This window comes from Heptranchias perlo, chromosome 3, assembly GCF_035084215.1.
Source record: "Heptranchias perlo isolate sHepPer1 chromosome 3, sHepPer1.hap1, whole genome shotgun sequence".
Taxonomy (NCBI): Eukaryota; Metazoa; Chordata; class Chondrichthyes; order Hexanchiformes; family Hexanchidae; genus Heptranchias; species Heptranchias perlo.
This window is the reverse complement of record NC_090327.1, coordinates 10,119,182-10,143,500: the sequence shown is the minus strand read 5'-3', so window position 1 is coordinate 10,143,500 and position 24,319 is coordinate 10,119,182. Positions and strand designations below refer to the sequence as shown.

The 24,319-nt window shown below is 41.6% G+C and overlaps 1 protein-coding gene across 2 annotated transcripts in view; it reads right to left on the bottom strand.

Annotated features, from left to right (window-relative positions):
* LOC137310136 (intermembrane lipid transfer protein VPS13B-like) overlaps nt 1-24,319 on the bottom strand; it is an 875,231-nt gene that overhangs the window by 124,486 nt on the left and 726,426 nt on the right. For both annotated transcript variants that reach the window (XM_067978114.1, XM_067978120.1), the window contains exons 35-37: nt 21,474-21,611; nt 10,994-11,386; nt 1,612-1,814 (exon numbers count right to left, since the gene is read on the bottom strand). In XM_067978114.1, coding sequence (XP_067834215.1) covers nt 1,612-1,814; nt 10,994-11,386; nt 21,474-21,611 — 734 coding nt within the window. The remainder of the gene's footprint in view (nt 1-1,611; nt 1,815-10,993; nt 11,387-21,473; nt 21,612-24,319) is intronic.

Genomic DNA, 24,319 nt, shown 5'->3' with positions numbered 1-24,319 from the left:
TCGGGACGGGAGTTAGCATGGCTGAGCGATGCATGGCGGCGGCGATCGAGGTGGGGAATGGGGGTGGGGGTGGGAAGAGCCCCGAGTGGTAGCAGCCCGTGTTCTCTGAATGGGGGGGGGTTGGGAGGAGCACTCCTGAATGCACTTCCTGCCTGCCATGTTGGAAGCTTAGGAGGCCGTTTGGCGCCCGAATTTCTAGGGCTACGTGCGACAATTAGGGCCTGATGGACATAGTGATACTTCTGGGGGTTTGAGTGATCAAGTTGCAAAAATATTCCGGTGTTTTTCTTGACTTTGAATAGGAAGCATCTACATGGAACTTTCCATCAGAAGATTAAAATGGTGGGACGGAATCCACAATGGCTTTGGAAGAATTGAGCTCGATGGGACAAATGGTTATTTGTCATTCCATGCTTTCTTATGGTTTGATATAATAGTTACACTACGTGAGTTGCAGAACTAGCGATGAAAAGTTATTTAAATACATAGCCTTGCCTGGGATAGTTCTGAAGGTGGAGCAGAATAGGATAGTAGGCCAACATTTGCATAATATAATAAATAAAAGGTACATTTGAACAATAATTTTTTGTTCAATTGTCTGTATTCCAGCACCAGTAGTACAAATATAAACACTGCACAGTATATATAGTGTTATAAATTATAACCATAGTTGTTCCATGTAACATTAGTACTGATCATTCGTAGTGGGACCAGCTTCACTGTGGCTTCAAGAACCAACCAACACCACTCACTTCTGGAGCCCAAGAGAACACAACATATGTATGTACGAGTATATTTTAAACGCTTGACATGATGTTTTGAGAAAGTTGAGGTAGCTTTTAAGATTATTTTCCACTTTAAAGGTTTTTAATTTTTAAAATCTTTTTTGATCTCCTGTGGAAGGTTTTAGAATCTACATATTTGTTATATTAAGGTTGCAAAAGGACTTCGATAGTCTAATACTAAATATTGGAGATTGCATTTGGAGAAGCCTATGGAACCACCCAACATCGACAAACTTGCAGCCTCTTTTGTGAATTCGTAAGATAGAGATGCAGAATTTCTCCAACAGGCTGTAAAAGGGTTAAAAGGTGGAAAGGATTTATGTATCTGTTCAACTCAAACCAGTCATGATGATCACCTGTCAATAGCAGATGTCAAAGGTCATACATAAAATAGGCTTGTGCAAGTCTCAGCTTGCACCCAGTGAGCAATCTTCATTATAGAAGTGTTCTTATGGCAAACTGCTCAAGTCTCAATAATTCCTCTATAAAAGTTATATCATTTCTCTATTGCTGTGAAAACAAAATGCTTTGTGTACATTTCTAATTATTTTAAGTGCCTTACAGTATTTATGGTATTGGTCGTTTCATCTTATTGCCCTACAGTTTTGTTTGTTTTGCTCTGATCTTCTTAAAAGTTTATTACTCATACAAAAAAAATCAAGTACTTCAAATGCAACAGTGTTGAGCTTTACCAGATAACCTGATCATGTTACAAGGGTGCTCTTTGCATGATTTAGAGCGCTGGAAATAAAAGACATTTGGGTCAAACAAGGAACAGACTCATTAAAGCCAGACTCTCGCAGACACCACTGCCACCCACACAAACCTGGATCAGTCCAGTGTTCAAGTCGACCAGTACTTTGGGAACGGAGTGATGTGGGTCAGGGTTGCCGCTATGCCTGCACCACTTGGCTTCCAGTTGCACAGTGCAGCAGAACGGGCCAATTAGCGCTCTGTTTCTGTCTTTCAGGCACGTCTTTACGAGCAGATCCTTCAGTTGGAGCGCAAATGTGGCACCTAAGATCATTCCTAAACGGAGGAAGAAAAGGATGTCAGATTTATCCTCTCTTGGACAACTGCACAATAAATTAAATACTGCAAGGCTAAAAGAAACATTTGTCTTAGCCTTCTTTCTTTCTACAGTTCTTATGAATCAGTTCTCTGATCTTTACATCTGTACGTAATTAATACAGGATGCCAGCTCCTAAGCAGCATTGTGGAATTATGAGCAAACTGTTAAAGCAACTGAACTCTCCGCAATAATTTATGGAACCTAATATATTTTGATGACTGACTGATCTGCCTTGTAAAGGAAATATAACATGTTCTCTTGTGCTCAACTGAATATTCCACATACTTGAATGTTTCCAAACCTGCATTTTAATTCAGGTTTATGAACAAATAATTTAATGGCTTCCTCAAACGCTGCTCAGGGGCAAAAGTATGAAACATGTCTTTTAAATTGCACGCTTACAGATGCTGACTGCAGCAAGCAATTGAGCTCCAGAACGCTACTTAAGCCACATATGGCTGTCCAGTCTCCTCTAATACTGGAACATGCGAATACTTAACATACGATTTAAAAGGCATTATATTTAGTCCAAAGTAAACAATGGAAACATTTTGTTACATGCTGACATATATTCTGTTGTTCTAACTGCCGCCCCTCCCCCCCCCCAACTCCTTCAGCGGGTGTGAGAAAACAAATTACGTGCATTGTCGCACCACTGAGTTAAGCAATCATTTAGAATTTCAAACTGCACACCGCCACAGCAAAGCACTGTTCAGGTTACAGATATGACTGCTGAATGGAGCTCTGATGTGGCTGTGTGCGTGTTCTGCCAAGCAGAGTGTGTTCCTTTGCGACTCCAGAGTCAACACCATATAACCAGCAGTAAATGTAAGCAGTGATCTTAAGCAGATGAAACCCTTGTGCATGTCATTTATAACCTTTCCTGTTAACATCATTACTATATTGACTGCTGGAAGCCCATATTTGTTGCCCTTCACTTCAAACACAGAAAAGCAGGCACATTTATTATTTTAATCCATCACGGTACTTATTTTCACTTTATTGGGGTACTGTGGTGTTCTTTTACACATCATTTCTGTAGGATTTAATTAAATTTTATGGCTTCAGCCAAGAATCCTGGATGTTTTGTGTCTAACTAGGTTCAAGTAGAGTTCAGGTCAGAGATGAATCAGAAGAAAACACAGAGATGGTTATCAATTTATATGATCTCATCTTGCTAAATCACAGAGAAGGCAGGTAAACAGACGTCAGTATATCGAAGAGGCAGCCACATAAGTCACAATTCTGACAATAACTAATTGTCCTATCAAACCACCGTTAACAATTACAAATTTGAAAAATGTTGCGCTTTGCTTAAAACTTAAACGATTAAAGAAAAAATGAACTGAGTGATATCTGACCTTGTTTTAACTCCACTAATCTTCACTTAAATATTTCAATAAGTGTTTTTTTTTTAACAATCCTCATGACATCAGGCTTCATTTTCATGCCCTGCTGCATTTTTGTTACATTTGTTTGAGTTCTTTAGAATTCTTTAGGATCAGCGTTAGCTTTTTACAACAGAACGTTTCTGGAGGCTTCATAACATTGCGAGTCCGCAATTTATTGCCGGATTCGAGCCCAGGATTAGGTGGTGGCTTGTTTTCTTGAACATTACAACATCTGTTCTTTCCTCCTACATTTTACTTTCGGTGGATTGCAAAAAATACACCTCAGCATCAGGAAACACAGACAGGAATTAAGATTCTCCTGCTTTTTTTTTACTATCACAAGATTCAGTAAACTTAACTTTGTGTCAGCTAAATCCCCTTTTACTTTTTCTTTTCAGTGAGTGGGACTATGTTGTAATGACATTCAAAATCCCTGCTGTTACTTAGCCAATACGGTCGTAACCTCTTATTGAGTGCTGGGAAGAGAGAGGGTTTAAGCTGCTTGTGACAAGGTGTCAAAAGTGACAAAATCAAGGCACCTACACCCAATATTCTAGCAACAGTGCCAGGGGAAATTTTAATGGTGATTTGTATTCATCTCTACAAACCACACTTAGCTTCAATCCCCAATGGTCTCTTTAATGTTTAATTTGTCCTCTGGCTTACACTGACAAAGAATTTATATCCTGTGGTGTTAGCGGTGGTAAATATTTGAGCTGCTTTCCAGAGGTAAAGAACTTTTGATTCCATGTAATATAGCTTCTGGCTATTGTAGACGACTCAGTGCCGTGGCAAATTAATACCAAACAATGCAGACCATTAATGTTGGTATTGTATGATCAGTTTGGGAACCCTTGGGAGTTTTTTTTGTTGTTGTTTTCCTTCTAGTAATTCACAAAAGGATACTGTACACAGAGGCAAGACTAAAAAGGTTCTGCGAAGCAATAAAGTCATACTCCTATTTATCATTTTGTCTATAAGCTACTTTGGAAAGTAACCCGAGCCACAGCTAAATATACCAATATAGCTCCCCTGGTAGCCCAATGCATAAATGCACTGCCGAGAGTGGTACTGTGCAGGAGAGTCCAGGAAGATCCTAAATTGGATGATTGGTCTGTGCACAATTAGTTGACCTCAGTAGAAAGGATGGTATAATTGGCCTCAACATCCTGGGCTAGGGAAAGAAAATATCAACCATGGTCCCTGCTCTCGATTACTAACCAGTAAGCCATGTTGAAAGTGTGCAGCTCTGGGTGTCAGGTGGCTGTGAATCACCCACTATTGAATAGCCTGCCAGGACTCATTCACTAGGCTCATAAATGAGGAATAGCCTTTGGCTCAACATTTATTTAAAAAATATTTTCTGTGATAGTTTCTGGAATGCACTGCCTGAAAGGGTGGTGGAAACAGATTTAATAGTAACTTTCAAAAGGGAATTTGATAAATACTTGAAAAAGAAAAATTTGCAGAGCTATGGGGAGAAAGCAGGGGAGTGGGACTAATTGGATAGCTCTTTCAAAGAGCCGGCACAGACATGGTGGGCCTAATGGCCTCCTTCTGTGCCGTATGATTCTATGATAAGTCATGTTAAATTTTTGACATGTGATAGATAGTTGAGCTACTTTACTGAGGTTTAAAAAAACCCATAGATTCAACGATACTTGGATAAAATCCTGAAGGGCTCGCGGCACCATGAACTGTACCCTAGTGTCATTTAGTACCTTCAGTGGAGAAAGAAGAAAATTGATCAAAAATACAAAAAGAAAGTTCTCTTAAAAAAGAATGTAAGTGAAGTTGCATATTCAATGCACTCCACAGCAGCAGAGGATGCAATGGCTATGTGCTCTGTTTGTCAGACGCAGTCTGCTAACCCAACCAATTGAACAAGTGTGCATGACTGTTACCATCAGAAGACTAGTCTAAGCTGAATTAGCAGGGCTTACTTCTAGAGAAAAAGTTAAACTGTAGTGTACTACACTTCAATAATTCATACTGCAAATGACCTGCTTAGCAGTATGCTGGAGCCTGCCTGATATTATTTTCTTATTTAACACTAAAGCAAAGGGGCTATAAACTAAGTAGGATTTAATGTTAACGATCTCCCTCTCTTAGTTCCTCCAATAATGAAAAGTTGATGCCCAGCCTACTTTAGCAGTTGCTATAGACCAAATATTATCAAAGCAATAGCTGGTTTGTTTTGCTAATATTAACTGATTAAAAGTGTTGCAGACTATTTGGAGACATGAAGGGTATAATGAAAGAAAGAAAGGAAGACTTGCATTTATATAGCACCTTTCACGACCTCAGCACGTCCCAAAGTGCTTTACAGCCAATGAGGTACTCTGTGAAGTGTAGTCACTGTTGTAATGTAGGAAAAGCGGCAGCCAATTTATACACAGCAAGGTCGTACAAACAGCAATGTGATAGTGACCAGATAACTTATTCTTTTTAGGTGTTGGTTGAGGGCTAAATATTGGCCAGGACACTGGGGAGAGCTCCCCTGCTCTTTTTCAAAACAGTGCCATGGAAGCTTTTACATTCACCTGAGAGGGCAGGCGGGGCCTCAGTTTAATGTCTCATCCGAAAGCCGGCACCTCCGACAATGCAGCACTCCCTCACTACTGCACTGAAGTGTCAGGCTGGATTATGTGTTCAAGTCCTGGAGTGGGACTTGAACCCACAACCTTCTGACTTAAAGCTAACAGTGCACAGTGATTCATTTCTGAAGTTATTGCAGTGCTGGAAGAATGGGAGTGAACTTGATCTAAATTATCATACATTCTAATTATTATCCAAAAATCATCTTAAGTGCAATATAATCTCAGATATTTGACCGTAACTATGGAATTTTATGCTAGTGAATTACAATACTTTTGTCAATTAAATATTTTTCATACATACGCATTGCCATCTGGTGACTTTTAAGAAAGTTTGCCACATTTTGAAATATTAAAGTGTGGAGTGACATTATAAGCTGACCACAAAAATAATAACGTACATTTGTTATGTAGGAAATCGTCCCAAGGTGCCTCACACAGTTGTCAGAGGAAAAAGGGACCAAGTCAAAGGAGGAGATATTAAGTGGGATAAAGAAGAAAGAATTGCATTCACGTAGCGCCTTTCATGACCTCAGGACGTCCCAAAGCGCTTTACAGCCAATGATGTACTTTTGAAGTGTAGTCACTGTTGTAATGTAGGAAACGCAGCAACCAATTTGGGCACAGCAAGCTCCCACAAGCAGCAATGAAGTAAATGACCAAACCATCGGTTTTAGGTGTTGGTTGAGGGATAAATGTTGGCCAGAACACCAGGAGACACTGAGCTGCAGCTGACAATTGATGACCAAAAGGCTGGTCAAAGAGACGAATTTTGAGTAAGATCTTCAAGGAGGAGAGATAGGTGGCGAGACAGTGGAGTTTAGGGAGAGAATGACAGGAGATGAGGCCTAGTTTGGGGACGGTAGTGTAGTGGTTACATTACTGCACTAATAATCCAGAGGCCTGGACTAATAATCCAGAGAAAATGAGTTCAAATCCCACCATGGCAATTCTTTTATTTCTAGAGTTTTATTTCAGTTTAAAAAATAATCTGGAAATAAAAAACTGGTATCAGTAAAAGCTGTTGGATTGCTGTAAAAACCCAACTAGTTCACTAATGTCTTTTAGGGAAGGAAACTTACTGTCCTTACCCGGTCTGGCCAATATATGACTCCAGTCCCACGTTAAAGTGGTTGACTCTTAACTTCCCTCTGATGTTGTGTATACGGACTTTCAAAAGGCATTTGATAAAGTATCACCTAATAGGCATGTAAGCAAAATTAAAGCCCATGGGATTAAAGGGACAGTGGCAGCATGGATACAAAATTGGCTAAAGAACAGAAAGCAGAGAGTAGTGGTGAACGGTTGCTTTTTAGACTGGAGGGAAGTACACAGCGCTGTTCCTGAGGGGTCTGTATTAGAACCCTACATTTTTTGATATATATTAATGACCTGGTCTTGGGTGTACAGGGTTTAATTTCAAAGTTTGCAGAAAACACGAAATTCAGAAATGTAGTGAACAATGTGGAGGATAGTAATAGATTTCAGGAGGACATAGACAGACTGGTGAAATGGGCAGACACTTGGCAGATGAAATTTAACAGAGACGTGTGAAGTAATGCATTTTGGTAGGAAGAATGAGGAGAGGCAATATAAACTAAATGCAACAATTTTAAATGGGGTACAGAAACAGAGAGACCGGGGGATGTACATACACAAATCTTTGAAGCTGGCAGGACAAGATGAGAAGGCTGTTAAAAAGGTTGGTTTTATTAATAGAGGCATTGACTACAAAAGCAAGGAAGTTATGCTAAACTTTTATAAAACAATGGTTAGGCTGCAGCTCGAGTATTGTGTTCATTTCTGGGCACGACACTTTAGGAAGGATGTCAAGGCCTTAGAGAGGTTCTAGAAGAGATTTACTAGAATGTTATCATCACTAGTATGTAGAGAGACTGGAGAAGCTGGGGCTGTTCTCCTTAGAGCAGAGAAGGTTAAGAGATTTGATCATGAAGGTTTTGATACAGTAAATAAGAAGAAACTGTTTCCAGTGACAGAAGGGTCAGTAACCAGAGGACACAGATTCAAGGTGATTGGCAAAAGAACCAGAGACGACATGAGGAAACATGTTTGTATGCAGAGAATTGTTATGGTCTGGAATGCACTGCCTGAAAGGGTGGTGGAAGCAGATTCAATAATAACTTTCAAAAGGGAACTGTATAATTACTTGAAGGGAAAAAAGCTTACAGGGCTATGGAGAAAGAGCAGGGGAATGGGACTAATGGGATAGCTCCTTCAAAGAGTTGGCACAGGCACGATGGGCCAAATGGCCACCTTCTGTGCTGTAATATGTAATGATACTATAAAGTGGCCCAGCAAGCAACTCAGTTGCAGTAAATTGCTGCATAGTGGTTTGAGGAGAAGGCCCTCCATCACTTTCTCAGGGCAACTAGGGACGGCCAATAAATAAAAACAGAAGAAACAGGAGCAGGAGTAGGCCATATGGCCCCTTGAGCCTGCTCCGCCATTCAACAAGATCGTGGCTGATCTTCGACCTCAACTCCACTTTCCGCCCAATCCCCATATCTCTTGATTCCCTTAGTGTCCAAAAATCCATCGATCTCAGTCTTGAATATATTCAATGACTCAGCATCCACAGCCCTCTAGTGTAGAGAGTTCCAAAGATTCACAGCCTTCTGAGTGAAGACATTTTTCCTCATCTCAGTCCGAAATGGCCGACCCCTTATCTTGAGACTATGACCCCTAGTTCTAGACTCTCCAGCCAGGGGAAACAACCTCTCAGCATCTAACCCGTCAAGCTCTCTCAGAATCTTGTATGTTTCAATGAGATCATCTCTCATTCTTCTAAACTCCAGAAGGAATGGCGGAGCAGGCTTGAGGGGCCGGATGGCCTACTCCTGCTCCTATTTCTTATGTTCTTATATAGGGCCATCTACTCAATCTCTCCTCATAGGACAACCCTCTCATCCCACGAATCAATCTAGTGAACCTTCATTGCATCCCCTAGAAGGCATGTATATCCTTCCTTAGTTAAGGAGACTAAAACTGTACACAGTACTCCAGGTGTGGTCTCGCCAGAGCCCTATATTATTGCACCAAGACCTCCTTACTCTTAGACAAACCCCCATGTAATAAAAGCTAACGTACCATTTGCCTGCCTAATTGCTTGCTGTATTTGCACATTAACTTTGCCAGCCATGCCAGTGACGCCCATATACCGAAAATGAGAAAAAAATGGCTGAAGGCACGGCCTTTCACGCAAAATGGGGGAGGGTGCACAGTAGAAGGAGACCAGAGTCTCCCTCTCCTGTGCGTTGTGGGTGAGGGATTGTAGAACTGGAGGAGATTACAAAGATAGGGAGGGGCAAAGCCATGGAAGGATTTAAACATAAGGATAAGAATTTTAAATGTGACGTGTTGGGGGAACCAGGTGCCAATGTAGGTCAGTAGGGTAAGGAAAATGGGCAAGTGGGACTTGGAGCGGGATAGGAAGCAGAGTTTTGGATAAACAAAAAATGAGTTACTGCTGCAGTTTTATTCTGCAGTGTTTTCTGCTTGCTCATGCGTTCGTTTCATGGGAATTTATCCTTAAACAAACAATATTTTAACAGTAGATAGTGGATCCTGCTGAACCTCCTGTGACATTTGGAATCTGCTTCACTAAATAGCAAATTTACGCGATACTTTTATGCTTCAATATCTAAGCTAATAACAAAGACACCACAGAGGCTGGCAGCTAACATTACCGGGTGTTGTAAGTTATCAGGTATGAATTACTAACTTGAATACTTCTTGAAAATAGAAGGTACATTTAAAATATACACGTGTGCTTTTCTTTTTCACAATGAAGGAAACCTCCGAATCTGGTTAAAAGTGAGAACTTGCTCTTCATTTGTACCAGCTGCCTTGAGCAAACTGATACGACTCAAGAGATCAGCATACCATTTAACTTTACAGCAAAACAGAGCTTGTTTCTTTTTTTATACACTTTATAAAAATCAATGTACTTCTAACTTTGAAAAACTTTACACACAGGTTAAGGAGTACACAGTACTATTACTTGACAGAGCTGCAAGTGACTACACTTCAAAAGTACCTCAACCTTTTGCTGAACGTGAATTTAATCCAAATGATCAGATTTTGATGGGGAAAAAAGTTCAAAGGTAGACTTTCAGATCAGACTTTAAAAAAGGGCTAACATAAGAACATAAGAAATAGGAGCAGGAGTAGGCCAATCGGCCCCTCGAGCCTGCTCCGCCATTCAATAAGATCATGGCTGATCTGATCCTAACCTCAAATCTAAATTCATGTCCAATTTCCTGCCCGCTCCGCGTAACCCCTAATTCCCTTTACTTCTAGGAAACTGTCTGTTTCTGTTTTAAATTTATTTAATGATGTAGCTTCCACAGCTTCCTGGGGCAGCAAATTCCACAGACCTACTACCCTCTGAGTGAAGAAGTTTCTCCTCATCTCAGTTTTGAAAGAGCAGCCCCTTATTCTAAGATTATGCCCCCTAGTTCTAGTTTCACCCATCCTTGGGAACATCCATTACCGCATCCACCCGATCAAGCCCCTTCACAATCTTATATGTTTCAATAAGATCGCCTCTCATTCTTCTGAACTCCAATGAGTAGAGTCCCAATCTACTCAACCTCTCCTCATATGTCCGCCCCCTCATCCCCGAGATTAACCGAGTGAACCTTCTAACCTCCTGGCTTGTACTAAAAGATCAGAAAATATATATACATGTGTGTGTGTGCGTGTGCGTAAATACGATCAAAGTAAGGCAAATGCACTTCCGAAAACAGGTAATTATATTTCTTTTGGATCCATAAAAACTGTACAGGGCCCAACTGCACTTGAACAATTTAGCAATCGAGGGGAGTACAGAATTGGTCCTCCCGCTTCCACGCTCTCCCACTAGATTTTGAAATCTAGTTTTAAAACCCAAAATGAAATAATGGTGCGTTGGGAGAGGTGGTTATTTAACAAGGGAACTCGTCCTATAGATCAAGTGAAACAAGTCGTCTTGCGTTTATAGCCCTTTTCCCCACCTGACCACAAGGGAAATGGGATTTAAATTAACACGGTTGCATTTAACACCATTACTTTTAGCCATTATTAATTAACTTGCAACATTAAATCACCACAGTATAATCTGGAAATACAAGTTCTGTTATTACTCACCTGTGGGTTTGGGCCCAGCCTTCATATTAAGGAAGCCTTTTAGACCCGAAAGAGAGGCCAGAATGCAAGGCCTGTTGGGATGAGGTAAAGTCTCCATTACAACAACAATCTGAGCTGTGTGGATGGAAAACTTTTGAAAGAAAGATAACGTTTTCCAAAGGCTTCCATGACCCATAGCCCTCTCAGTAAATGATCCAGCTTCATTCCTCGTACCAGATGCTGATGTAAACATCTCCTCTTTGCTACAAACTGTTTCAGGGGTGTCTGCAGCTTTGGACGTGGTCTCAGAACCATATCTGGGCAGAATCCTCTTTAAAAAATTAGTTACTTGATCCAGTTTGACAAGACCTAGGTTGACTTTCCAGGGACGTGATAATTCCAAATGAACTTCAGCTGTTTTAAAAAAAAACTTTTTTTTAATAAAAGAAAAATCACTCACATTCAAGTAAACACTTGTTTAAGATCACGACATACATGTCAAAGCAAAGGGGTTACTTTTTGTTATTTTGCTGAACATGTTTAAATAGTGCCACATACACAACATGACATCCAGAAAAACAGTTGTACTGTGCAGTGGGGCTGAAGAAAATAACACAAAACAGTCTGAAAAAAAGAAAAGTATTACATTTTCAGTGGCTTGTTCACATTATCTTTTTTGCTTAACTGGGGAAACTACAATGACACCCACAACAGTTTTCTGATCAATTAACCATCCCCTTGTTTATAATTCTAATAGTCAGAAATGCCTATGTGCCTACAATTACTTTGTGGCTTAAAATTCTTAAAAGGGGCCATTACTTCCACCTAATCAATTGTACAGAAGTGGCATTTAACACAATCTTTAAAATGGAGTCCTCATTTAAGTCTGCGTTATCCCCAATTTAACCAGCAGTCATTTGAGACAAAAAAAAAAGAGGGCGGCAAATCTTCTTGTTCCACTAAAGCCAGCTGCTCCCAGAATCTATTTACCTTCTTTAAAATAAAACATTGAACCAAAATTTACTCAAGAGCACATCTTGTATGTATTAGTCAATTTGTCAAATCCACAGGCTCCTTACCAACACTGAGGGAAATACAAATCAACTAATTTTTAAACAATACAGTAAACGCCACATAATAAATCTCAAGTTACAATTATACTGTGTGGTACGTCAAGTAACGGACATTTGGGGCGAATTACAAGAGGTGCATGCAGTCCTGGGGTGGCGATGGGCCAGCTTGTGCCACAAGTGCTCAAATTCAATTAGGAATCCCATGCACGTCTGCACTGCTTCCTTCAAACATATGTTATTTTGTAATAGAGAGGTTCAGCTTTTACTTTGCATTTGCCTTTTATTAAAAAGAAATTAATGGCCACTGCTATAGCAAGGGAGTAAGTACACTATAGCAGAGTAAGTAGACTGGTGTTCAGTTACTACTAAAAAAAAACACTTGATGCCATTAAAGTGAAATATCACATTGGACTGAAGATGTTGGAGGTGCCAAAATACAGAAAATTAACTTTGCTGTAACCATATATTATTGGATTTTTTTTTAAGAGAGGTGCTATCACAAATACATATCATTAATAATGGGACATAATTTACTGTGGTACGTAAATAACGGTGTTTGCTGTTAGCTGGACTTGCCCTTGCCTGTTTAGGTTTTAAAATTTTTTACGTGGCAAGTTGCTGAAAGTGTGAGCTGATAACATTGCAGCAAGAGAAACAGGTCTTTGGGGACCTGAGTGAACGGGGCAAGCAACTGTGTATCTCCTTAATCAATCAGATTGAAGGATTGAGAAATTAACAGTGTAAGGACTGAGAAGGAAGTGTAAATTAGAATGGGTGAATTCAATGTCAAATCAGGTACAGAAAGAGAAATAAAGAGGGGGAAAGTAAGATTCAGCGGCTGCAGAATATTCTGGAGGGGAAGGTGAACAGCCAGAGGTCGTGATCCATATCGGTACCAATGACATAGGTAGAAAGAGGGATGAGGTCCTGCAGGAAGATTTTAAGGAGTTGGGAAAGAGAGTAAGAAGCAGGATCTCAAAGGTAGTGATCTCCAGATTAGTCCCGGTGCCACGTGCTAGTGAGTATAGAAATAGGAGGATAGAGCAGATGAATGCGTGGCTGGAGAGATGGTGCAGGTGGGAGGGCTTTAGATTCCTGGGGTATTGGGACCGGTTCTGGGGGAGTTGGGACCTGTACAAGCCAGACGGGTTGCACCTTAACAGGGCCGGGACCAATATCCTTGCGGGGAGGTTTGCTAATGCTGTTGGGGAGGGTTTAAACTAGCTTGGCAGGGGGATGGGAACCTGAGTGTAGATTCAGATGGGACAGAATCAGAACTGGAGATAGAAGGCAGAAAATTAGTAAGTGACTTAGGAAGGCAGAGGAAACAAAGGTTAGAAAATAAACTTGAGAGAGTTTGGCAGTGCTTGAAGGTATATATCTTTAGGAGTATAGTGAATAAGGCAGATGAGTTGAGGACACAGATAGATATGTGGCAGTACGATAACTTAGCTATTACTGAAAAATGGCTTAAAGGGCAGGAATGGCAACTTTCCTGGTTGCAGGGTTTACAGGCGAGATAGGGAAGGGGATAAAAAAGGAGGGGGGGGTGGCAATTTTGGTTAAAGGAACAATTACAGCTCTGAGGTGGGATGATATGTTAGAAGGATCAGCAAATGAGGCCATATGGGTTGAGCTAAGGAACAAAAAAGGGGCAGTCACACTACTGGGAGTGTCCTATAGAGCCCCAAACAGTCAGAGGAAGACAGAAGAGCAAATATGTTGGCAAATTTCTGAGAAGTGCAAAAACAGTAGGGCAATAATAGTAGGGGATTTCAACTATCCTAATATTAACTGGGACACAAAAAGTGTGAAGGGGAAAGAGGGCTCAAAATTCTTAAATAGCATTCAGGAGAACTTTCTTCGCCAGTACATTGCAAGCCCAACAAGAGAGGGGGCAGTTCTGGAATTAGTTTTAGGAAATGACGCTGGGCAGGTGGAAGGAGCATCAGTGGGAGAGCATTTTGGTGATAGTGATCATAATTCACTTAATTTTAGCATAGTTATAGTAAAGGACAGAGATAGAACAGGAGTTAAAGTTCTCAATTGGGGAAAGGCCAATTTTACTTAGCTAAGAAGTGATTTCACAAAAGTGGACTGGAAACAGCTACTTGAAGGTAAATCAATGCCAGAGCAGTGGGAGGCATTCGAGGGGAAGATTCAAGGGGTGCAGAGTAAACATGTTCCCACAAAGAAAAGGATGGGACTGCCAAATCTAGAGCCCCCTGGATGTCAAGGAGTATATAGGGTAAGATAAGGCAGAAAAGGAAAGGTTATGTCAGAAACCGAGAACTCAATAATACAGAAAGCCTAGAGGAATATAAAAAGTGCAGGGTGAAATTAAAAAGGAAATTAGGAAAGCAAGGAGAGGGCATGAAAAAATATTGGCAAGTAAAATGAAGGAAAACCCAAAGATGTTTTATAAATACATTAACAGCAAGAGGTTAACTAAGGAAAGAGTAGGGCCTATTAGAGACCAAAAAGGTAAGCTATGTGTGGAGGCGGAAGATGTTGGTATGGTTCTTAATGAATACTTTGCGTCTGTCTTCACAAAAGAGAGGGACGATGCAGAGATTGTAGTTAAGGAGGAGGGGCGTGAAATATTGGATGGGATAAACTTAGTGAGAAAGGAAGTATTAAGGGGATTAGCATTTTTAAAAGTAGGTAAATCATCAGGGCCGGATGAAATGTATCCCAGGCTGTTAGACGAAGCAAGGGAGGAAAAAGCGGAGGCTCTGACCATCATTTTCCAATCCTCACTGGATACAGGTGTGGTGCTGGAGGATTGGAGAACTACTAACATTGCACCATTGTTTAAAAAGGGAGCGAGGGATAGACCAAGTAATTATAGGCCAGTCAGTCTAACCTCGGTAGTGGGCAAATTATTGGAATCAATTCGGAGGGACAGGATAAACCGTCACTTAGAAAGGCATGGAGTAATCAAGGACAGTCAGCATGGATTTGTTAAGGGAAGGTCGTATCTGACTAACTTGATTGAATTTTTTGAGGCGGTAACAAGGAGGGTCGATGAGGGTAGTGCATTTGATGTAGTCTACATGGATTTTAGCAAGGCTTTTGACAAGGTCCCACATGACAGACTGGTCAAACATCTGCAAGCCCATGGGATCCAAGGAAAAGTGGCAAGTTGGATCCAAAATTGGATCAGTGGCAAGGTAATGGTCGACGGGTGTTTTAGTGACTGGAAGGTTGTTTCCAGTGGGGTTCCGCAGGGCCCAGTACTAGATCCCTTGCTTTTTGTGATATATATTAATGGTTTGGACTTAAATGTAGGGGGCAAGATTAAGAAGTTTGCAGATGATACAAAAATTGGCCTTGTGGTTGATAGTAAGGAGGAAAGCTGTAGACTGCAGGAAGATATCAATGGACTGGTCAGGTGGGCAGAAAAGTGGCAAATTGAATTCAATCCAGAGAAGTGTGAGGTAATGCATTTGGGGAGGGCAAACAAGGCAAGGGAGTACACAATAAATGGGAGGACACTGAAAGGTGTAGAGGAAGTGAGGGAACTTGGAGTGCATGTCCACAGATCCCTGAAGGTAACAGGACAGGTAGATAAGGTAGTTAAAAAGGCATATAGAATACTTTCCTTTATTAGCCGAGGCATAGAATATAAGAGCAAGGAGGCTATGCTAGAACTGTATAAAACATTGGTTAGGCCACAACTTGACTACTGCGTACAGTTCTGGTCACCACATTACAGGAAAGATGTGATTGCACTAGAGAGGGTACAGAGGAGATTTACGAGGATGCTGCCAGGACTGGAGAATTTTAGCTATGAGAAAAGATTGGATAAGCTGGGGTTGTTTTCTTTGGAATAGAGGAGGCTGAGGGGTGATTTAATTGAGGTGTATAAAATTATGACGGGACTAGATAGAGTGGATAGGGAGGACCTATTTCCCTTAGCAGAGGGGTCGGTGACCAGGTAGAAGGATTAGAGGGGAGCTGAAGAGATATTTTTTCACCCAGAGGGTGGTGGGGGTCTGGAACTCACTGCCTGAAAGGGAGGTAGAGGCAGAAACCCTCAACTCATTTAAAAAGTACCTGGATGTGCAGCTGAAGTGCCGTAACCTACAGGGCTACGGACCAAGTGCTGGAAAGTGGGATTAGGCTGGGTGGCTCATTTTCGGCCGGCGCGGACATGATGGGCCAAATGGCCTCCTTCTGTGCCATTAATTTTCTATGATTCTATGAAAGATTGGATTGACAGAGAGAGAGGAGACAGAAAGGAAAAGGAAAATTTTTATTTTGAAATTTCACATTTTTTAAAATCACCAACAATTAAAACCTGAAGGAATGAGACTCCACATCTGTATTAGCTAATTTTCAACGCTAGAGGGGTTGACTGGCAGTAATTAACACTTATCACGTCATTAGAAGGGGACTTAGACTGAAATGGACAAGACCTAACTTTCTGTGGCGAGTTTAGTTAGTATCTACCGCGCGAATGCAGGAACTTCATGCCATTCAATGGTGAGGCAGGCAGCAAGATGCTGTTTTCGCGAAGCTAACAGTGGAGCGGCACAACTCGCACAGTAACTTTTGGATTTCCGCGTTTAACCGCGCATCTGCTACTCGCCTGAAGTTGCCGCACCATTTGCCCAAAAATAACAGCGAGCGCCAATGGCCTCACCTTTATTTTGACAGAAAATTCTGGTCCAATATGTGGTACACTTACAGCTCAGAAAAGTTTTACAAAAACAAGTGCCTTGTTAAATCCCATTGTGCAGCTACATTTTTAAACCAAACTTCTAGCTTAAATTTATTCAAAAGAAATGTCACTATTACACGTGCATTGAATTATTCTCAGGCACATTTTTAGGTGAACTATAACTGTACCTGTGAAATATATTAAAACGTGAACACATACTCGGGACCAGAGATTGTGCTTTCGCAATGAAAGAAAGAACTTGCATTTATATAGCGTCTTTCACATCCTCAGGACGTCCCAAAGCGTTTTGCAGCCAATGAAGTACTTATGGAGTGTAATCACTGTTGTAATTTAGGGAATCGCAGCAGCCATGTTGTGCACAGCAAGGTTCAATGAGCAAGGTCCAAACAGCAACGAGACAAATAACCAGATAATCTGTTTTAATGGTGTTGATCGAGGGAGAAATATTGTCCAGGACACCAGGGAGAACTCCCCTACTCTACTGCAAATAGTGCCATGGGATCTTTTACATCCACCTGAGAGGGCAGACGGGGCCACGGCTTAATGTCTTGTCCAAAAGACGGCACCTCCGACAATGCAGCACACCCTCAGGACTGCACTGGGAGTGTCAGCCTGGTATGTGCTCAAGCACCTGGAATGGGGCTTCAACCCAAAACCTTCTGGACTCAGTCTAGAGAGAGTGCTACCACTGAGCTAAGACTGGCATCAAACAAAGTTTGAAAAAATAAATTCAAATATATTATCGACATGCAGTTTGCCACTAGATTCTTTTTAAAATTTTGGCCCCAAATTCCAAATATGGGCTAGATATTCTGCCCAGGCATAGTCAATGGTATAGAACCATGACCATGGCTATGCTCCACTCTATCTCTGCAATCTCCTCTCCCGAACATTTCATTTCTCTCATTCTGGCTTCATGTCCATTCCCCATCTTTGATCCCACCATTGCTGGCAGAGCCTCCAGCTGTCTCGGTGGGACTCTCTGGAGATCCCTCCAGAAAGAGCTGCAACGATGTCTGAAGACTTGGCGTAGGTCAGCAGTAAATGTACAGCAGGCTAATAGGTAACATTTTGCGAGACAAATACTTGGCCATCTGCCCGGTAATATGGTACCGGGGTGGCCTGACCGTGGTCACTTTCTTAAGGTCTGCCACATCTGCTCCCAGGTTCTGTGGGTAGTGACGCAGTATTGACCCTATTTACCCACTATCACGCAGGCCACACTGCATTCCTCTGAGGGGGATGCCCTGGAATGTCAAACAGGGTAACTTTCGAGTACCCACCTCATCCAGCAAAACCTCCACTTCACTATTCATCAAGCCAGGGGATTGAGTACCAAAGCGCTCCATCATTGGGCCAGAAGCTCCTTTTGCTGCCTCCACAAAGTTTCTTTGCCACCAAAAAAATTGAGCTAGCCTCTTTACCTTGCCATGTTCACAATTTTGGCAGCCCTTTACACAGCTTCAGCAGCACTAAAAACACTCCCTCCCTCCCTCCTGAGTGACCTCCCAATGTTACGCATATTCCTCGTTGGGGAGATCGCACTGCATAGGTAAACAGGCCAATGCTAGGAGTTTCAGCGGACAGGTGCAAAGCCTGCAGTGCACCGTTTCTGCAGGAGCACCAGGACCAGAAATTCAGTCATGAAGAAAGAAAGAAATTCAGTCACAAAGAAAGAAAGACAGAAAGAAAGATTTGCATTTATATAGCGCCTCTCACTACCTCAGAACAATCCAAGGCTCTTTACAGCCAATGAAGAACTTTTGAAGTGTAGTCACTGTTGTAATGTAGGAAACGCAGCAAAGAATTTACACACAGCAAGGTCCCACAAACAGCAATGAGTTAATGGCCAGATAATCTGTTTTGGTGATGTTGATTGGAGGACACCCTTGCTCTTCTTTGAAATAGTGCCATGGGATCTTTTATGTCCAGTTGAGAGGGCAGACAAGGCCTCGGTTTAACGTCTCATTTGAGAGTGTAGCACTCCCTCAGCACTGCACTCGAGTGTCAGCCTCGATCTTTTGCTCAAGTCCCTGGAGCGGGACTTGAACCCACAACCATCTGACTCAGAGGCGAGAGTGCTACCACTGAGCCACGGCTAACACCTAATACTATAATAGCACTTGAAATCACAGAAACTTTAGGCACAAGAATCACAGAACATTTGTTCAGAAGCCTTGGGTACATAATTCTGCATCGAATGGAATTAGCCTGATCCAAGTCTTTTACATTAGATTTCTTTTGAAGAGAAAGCACTCAAGACAACTGATACGTGTTACTAATCATGCAGTAAATTAGGTCATAATTGCTATTGGAACAAACTGCATTTGTCGGTGTTATGCCAGAAAGGTTGTCTGAGCAAAAAAAATTTTTGAAAATGGAACTACAATTAAAAATGGTAACACTGTGATGGAATAGCAGACTAATAATAGACCATCTTTCCAAATTGAGGCTAGGTTGAAAAGACAAAACTTTCAATGTAGTTTTTTTTTAGTCACATAGTTCATCTTCAATCTCGCACCTAGTAGTATTCAGTGGCACTAAATGATGTGATTTTCTGGTGCAGGCACACTTTGAGACCAAGGTTATTGTTATACTCCCAAAAATGCCTTCAGCTGCTGAGGCCCTAAGCTGTGGAATTCCCTCCCTAAACTTCTCCGCATCTCTAGCTCTCTCTCCTCTTTTAAGACGCTCCTTAAAACCAACTCTTTGACCTCACCTGTCCTAATTTCTCTTTATGCGGCTCGTGTCAAATTTTGTTTGATAACGTTCCTGTGAAGCGCCTTGGGATGTTTTACTACGTTCAAGGCACCATATGAATACAAGTTGTTGTTGATGTGGTATCAAATATATTTTCATTTTCAGGTGCTTTTTCGTATTCCTAAGCAGAAATTTTGGTACTGAATTACATTCTTACAGCAATGTCAAACACTGTCTCTGGGAGCAAAGTAATCTATTAATAAAAATATATTATTCCAGTAATAAGTGACCTCAAGTTAATTTTAAAAAGCCTGAATACATTGCAACACTTTGACGAACTCTATTTTTCACATGTCAACTCTCTTTAAATCAAAGATGATTATTTCAAACAGTGACACCATGGTTAGAAACACTGTAAAACTGGGTTCAATTGGGCAAATTCCTAAATTTATATGATGTCATATCTGTGGCACACATCTGAACTGAATGAACTGTGAAGGTTCAGTGTGCATCTGATCTAATGTTCCTTTACTGTAGGTTTTTTTTCCCGCAATGGGAGCAGGTTGCCCTGCTTCAAATTATGGAGGGCCAGCATGCCAGTATGAGGCCTGGATTAGTTCACCTACTCATAGGGGATTTGCCTCAGTTGGGAATGGATTTATTACAGTTTCACACATGGAATGAAGCTTGTGTCAGCTGAGGCCAATGACACCTCATATGATTCAAATTAACCTGTTATAGGCGCTCTGCTGGGCCTACCACTGTGTAAAAATGACGACATTTTTAAAATGGTTTGATAGAAACCAGGGATGCCAGGTCATAATGGTTCCAATTTGTTCCAACTAATCTATCACCTGCCGGAGTTATTGCCCTAGTGGGTTTCTGGTCACATTATTCCGCAGGTTTTCGGGCATCTACTGACCTTGTTAATGGACAGAATTATATCCCTTGCTAAATTTAAGAATCTCTGAAGAAATACTTATTTGGTATCCTTAACCAGTGTGGGGTCAATCAATCACATGCACGTTTATACGGCAGAGGGGAAACAGGCAGCAGAACTTTTATTTGAATGATGTTATGTGTGACATTTTGGATATAGTAAATAATCCATTTTTTTTTCAGAATGGAAACACAATGCTACTATTTTTAAGCGTACAGGATGCCAACATCATTTTTTATTGCTATTTTCTGAAGGCCCATATAAAGCTATGTCTCTCCAGCTAGTAATAAACAAAAGTAAGCCGTGGAGGACCTTAAACTACAAGCATTTGAAGCCCAGCAGAATGATGGACGGACTACAGCCACCGATTTATAACCTGCACAGATATGCCAATAATTGGCCTTTTCCTTACAGAATGCACCGTTGCATTCTTATTGTCCAGGTCTGGGTGTTACGAGCACCATTTCCTGCAGGAACTATAATGTGTACTCTACTACACTAGTATCCTGTTACTTCAATCTGGAAAAAATATACGTTTGCTGCTTTTGCCAAATGTATGGAAAATCGCCCCTTCATGTGGTATCAAGTGCATTACCATATCCTGCCATTACCCGCCCATTAGTGGTTTCACCGTCTAGCTACTTGCTGTCATTGAACTCAGCTTTTTATAATGCAGAATGACTGCTGGGCTTCCTGTGCGTTTGAATTACGAGATTAAGTTTCTGCTAAATTGCATCTGTGTATCTCCTCGGCCTGCCAATTGACAAATTGTTTACAACATACACTGTAGTTCACTTGAGTAAATTTAAATCTTCACTCAATCCTTTGAGGATTACTGTTCCAACTTGCACCGCATAAAATCGAGCGCAAAAAGGATGCAGGGTGCTGTTTCAGTGGAGAATTGTTTTAGTCGTACTCTCTCCACGGCGCACATGTGCACGATTTTGAAGGAATCAAAAGCTGCACTTTCGAGAACGTATTTAGCAGATGACAGCTCCTGCTGTAAATCAACCCACATTTTCATTTTTCCAAGCGATTTAGATCACACAAACAGCCGAGTGGAAGCACGGGCACTGGCAATGTACATTCCTGAGCTCTTACCTGGCCCATTGAGGAAGTCTTTGATTTGCAGTGAGATGAGCGGAGGAGGAATGCCAGCTTTGAGGTCAGCGTCACCCGCAACAGTCTGCAACCAAAACACGCTGTAGTCCAGAGTTTCTGGTAGAGTCTTCCCAGGATCTACAACAAAATCAAAATGAAATCACATGCTACATCACTTTTTTTTGAAAGACTGAAATGTGAACAACAAGCATTGCCAAATTAAGTGCCAAATTTGACAAGCTGTTTCAAATGCCAAATTCTTTTATTCCAATGAAAATAATTTTCCTTGTAAAAAGCTAGTCCGCTGGAGATTCGTGTTCAATATAAAATATTAATTTAGTGGAATTACACAACAACGAACTTGTTTGGATTATATAGAGATAAAACTAATCTTAAATATCCCATTAATTTGTTACAAATCGATTTTCCCCATGCCAGCTAATTTGTTTAATTTAGAAGAAATGGAATTCTCCTACTTTGGTCCAATGTACTTCATCTGCTCACATAGTGAGAACAGGCAAAGCAATGCCAGACCCTTCAAGGAGGACAGCAACAATAAAAATATGTTGGCACCTATCACCATCTTGAATGCCATACAAGTCTGTCAAAGGTTCTGCAATACTGAGCTCAGACCAAAAGCAAAGTGGCAGTACAGCTATCTTAACTGGCAAAGGGCTTGTCTGATTTACAAAGGAATGAACAGGATCATTGTTTTTGTCCTTCATAAGTAGCAGCTGAGACATGCAAGTAATTCCTTCTTCATTCCACACTTTTGTAGGATCAACAGTCCTACGCACACCTTTAGCAGGTAAACTGTGGATTAACCAACTCACATCTATTGCTGTCCGATTTACAAATTGAATCTTCTTCTCTCAACCAGAGCACAATATAATCTACCCTCCTTTTCCATGTATGTGACTGTCCAGCTATATATACATATATGTGTTCCTAAGCAGTCATTTTATCAATAATTTTGTCAAAGTTCACAAAATGAAAAATATAAAAACAAAAGTGGAAGAAACAGCTAGGTAGACCAGCTCCACTTGAAGAGCTAGCACCAGCACAATGGGCTGAATGGCCCCCTTCCCTGCAATAAATTCTATAATTCTATACAGCAGTGGTTTTCAGATTTTCCTTGTAGGGTATGCTAAGTGTTGGCAAATTCCTGCCATCCCACATAACTCACCACTGACCAAATGAAGCAAGTCAGCAATGTTTGCACAGAGCAACTCCGTGCTGTGGGTAATTCTAGTGCTCCTCCAAAAAGATTTTTATGGGCACGTGACTCAGACGAGCAGGATTCTCACGTGCATGAACAAAAGGCTTTCTGAAAGCGCCAGACAGCCTGTATATATTACAAATAATGCCTTATCTGTTTCACCCAGAGCTGAGCTTCTGACTTCATCACAAAGACCGCCTACCTCCACTTTTGTAATATCGCTCACCTCCACCCCAGCTTTTTTTTTTATTCGTTCATGGGATGTGGGTGCCGCTGGCAAGGCCAGCATTTATTGCCCATCCCTAATTCAGTCCACCCGTCACTGAAATCCTTGACCATAAAGAAAGGCTTGCATTTATACAGCATCTTTCATGATTTCAGGACGCCCCAAAGCGCTTTACAGCCAATTAAATACTTTTGAAGGCAAAATGCATAGATGCATTTAAGGGGAAGCTAGATAAGCACATGGGGGAGAAAGGAATAGAAGGATATCCTGAGAGGGTTAGATGAAGTAGGGAAGGAGGAGGTTCGTGTGGAGCACAACATAGACCAGTTGGGCCGAATGGCCTGTTTCTGTGCTGTAGTTTTGATATAATTCGATGACGGGTAGTCACTGTTGTAATGTAGGAAACGCAACAGCCAATTTGCGCACAGCAAGGTCCCACAAAAAGCAATGCGATAATGCCCGCATCATTTTTTTTTAGTGATGTTGGTTGAGGGATAAATAGCGTCCAGGACACCATACTACTGATGTCAGGCTAACAGGTCTGCAGTTCCCTGTTTTCTCTCTTCCCTCCTTTCTTAGATAGTGGGGTTACATTTGCTACCCTCCAATCTGCAGGAACCGTTCCAGGATCTATAGAATTTTGCAAGATGACAACCAATGCATCCACTATCTCTATAGCCACCTCTTTCAAAACCCTGGGGTGTAGATCATCAGGTCCTTGGGATTTATCAACTTTCAGTCTCATTAATTTCTCTAGTACTATTTTTTTTTACTAATACTAATTTCCTTTAGTTCCTCATTCTCGCCAGACCCTTGGTTCTCTAGTGTTTCTGGGAGGTTTTTTGTGTCTTCTTCTGTGAAGACAGAGACAAAGGGCCCGATATTACCATGGCGGTGGGTTTGCGGCAGAGGGTAGATTGGGCGCGTGGGTAACGCGCCCGGGGAAATCTGTCTGTTCCACACGCAATCGCAGGCTGATTGGATCCACTTACCCTGTTCTTCCGGGTTCCCCACTGCTGAGCTGCGCGTCGGGCGGACTGCGCATGCACAGTAAGGTCTGTCAGCTGGAGGAGCTCTATTTCAAGGGGCAGTCCTCCACTGACTGATGCTGCAACAAATAGCAAAAATTACAGCATGGTGCAGCCCAGGGGGAAGGCTGCTCCCAGGTTTAATGATGCCTCACTCCAGGTATCAATACATGGGGTGAGGAGGAGGGGGAGGACAGAGATTATCCCCCCGGCGGGAGGGAAGAAGCGGCCTACCTCTGCCACCAAGAAGGCCTGGCTCGAGGTGGCAGAGGAGGTCACCTGCACCACCAACATATCGCCCACCTGCATACAGTGCAGGAGGCGCTGCAATGACTTAAGTAGGTCAGCCAAAGTGAGTACACTTACTCATTCC